Source organism: Fulmarus glacialis, unplaced genomic scaffold (genome assembly GCF_000690835.1).
Source record: "Fulmarus glacialis isolate BGI_N327 unplaced genomic scaffold, ASM69083v1 scaffold12652, whole genome shotgun sequence".
Taxonomy (NCBI): domain Eukaryota; kingdom Metazoa; phylum Chordata; class Aves; order Procellariiformes; family Procellariidae; genus Fulmarus; species Fulmarus glacialis.
The window spans coordinates 32567-33722 of record NW_009197226.1 but is presented as its reverse complement, the minus strand read 5'-3'; the positions used below and the strand labels follow the sequence as shown (position 1 = coordinate 33722).

Here is a 1156-nt window from a genome sequence, read left to right as displayed (position 1 = left end):
GAATTTATGCAGGGTATAAGTACCAGGTTAACTTCACCGTGAGGAGCCAGTGCTTGGGTTACAATTTGTTTGTTTATTTTGTTTTCTAAGCCTGAGTTTAAACTTGGACCTTATTTTTGTCAGACGGTGGTTATGCTGCAGGTCAGCCAAAGCATTACATGTCTGATGTAAAGGCTAAAGAGAGAAACTGAAGTCCGATAGCATTTGTCTCTTTTGTAGATGTGGAGAAAATGGTTTATTCACTTCATTTGAATCAACAACTTAGTTCACTTATTATCTCCGTGAAAGTTGAGAAATAGACTGGGAATTAGCTTTAAAAAAAGGCAGATAAGCTTGTTGTCCCATGAATAAAATGCAGGGTCAGTGGCTGAGGCATATTATTTGTAAATCTTTAACGATAAAAGAAAAAAGTTACATTCCTTATCCTCAGTTCATACTCCCCTTTTTCATGAGTGAGTTAGTTTTTAAGTGTAAAACATCTTATGTAAACATATTTCATGTGCGTCAAGCACATTTGAGGCAATTTTATTCATTAAACCAGATTTAAACTCCTGGTTTTGTGTACTTTTAATGAATTCCAACCCTTTATCGAAGTGCAGTTTGGCATAGATCATAAGTAAAAGACTAATCAGCCAGCAAATAAAAAACACTTTTCTAGTTCAATAGCTGAAAGCTGACAACCTAGAGAGCTGTATCTTTAAGATGCAATTCTTAGTTATGTGTGTAAATGTTACTCAAACTCCTCTGTCATAGGAAACTTTATGTATAATTTACCCTTACATGTTGCCAAACATATTTAAGTGAGTGCCAACTCATGAGAGTCCGCTTTTCTTTAAGAAATAAATTACAAATACCAAATAGGGATGAAAGTGGAAATCAAGGGTGATTGTGATATATGTTAGTGACTTAATCCACTGTGAAATATTTTGTGGTGGAACATTCCTCTAAATAAAGAAAATGCAATTTAAATAAAAGCAGCAAAGCAGATCTTTTTCTTAAATTCACAGTGCGTGTTAATGAAGAATAACCGTTGTAAGAAAGGGAATCTGGGAGAAGAAATAATGTCAATCCTCATATCCTTTTGTTTATTTTAACTTCTTTGAATGTGTTTCCAACAGAAAATGATCCACAGCCTGTTTCTTATAAACTGTTCTGG

General features: G+C 34.1%; 1 protein-coding gene across 1 annotated transcript in view; it reads left to right on the top strand.

Moving 5' to 3' along the window:
- The first annotated feature begins 1121 nt into the window (after nucleotides 1-1121).
- AP3M1 (adaptor-related protein complex 3, mu 1 subunit) overlaps nucleotides 1122-1156 on the top strand; it is an 11029-nt gene continuing 10994 nt past the window's right edge. The window contains 1 exon segment of the mRNA XM_009572465.1: nucleotides 1122-1156. Coding sequence (XP_009570760.1) covers nucleotides 1122-1156 — 35 coding nt within the window.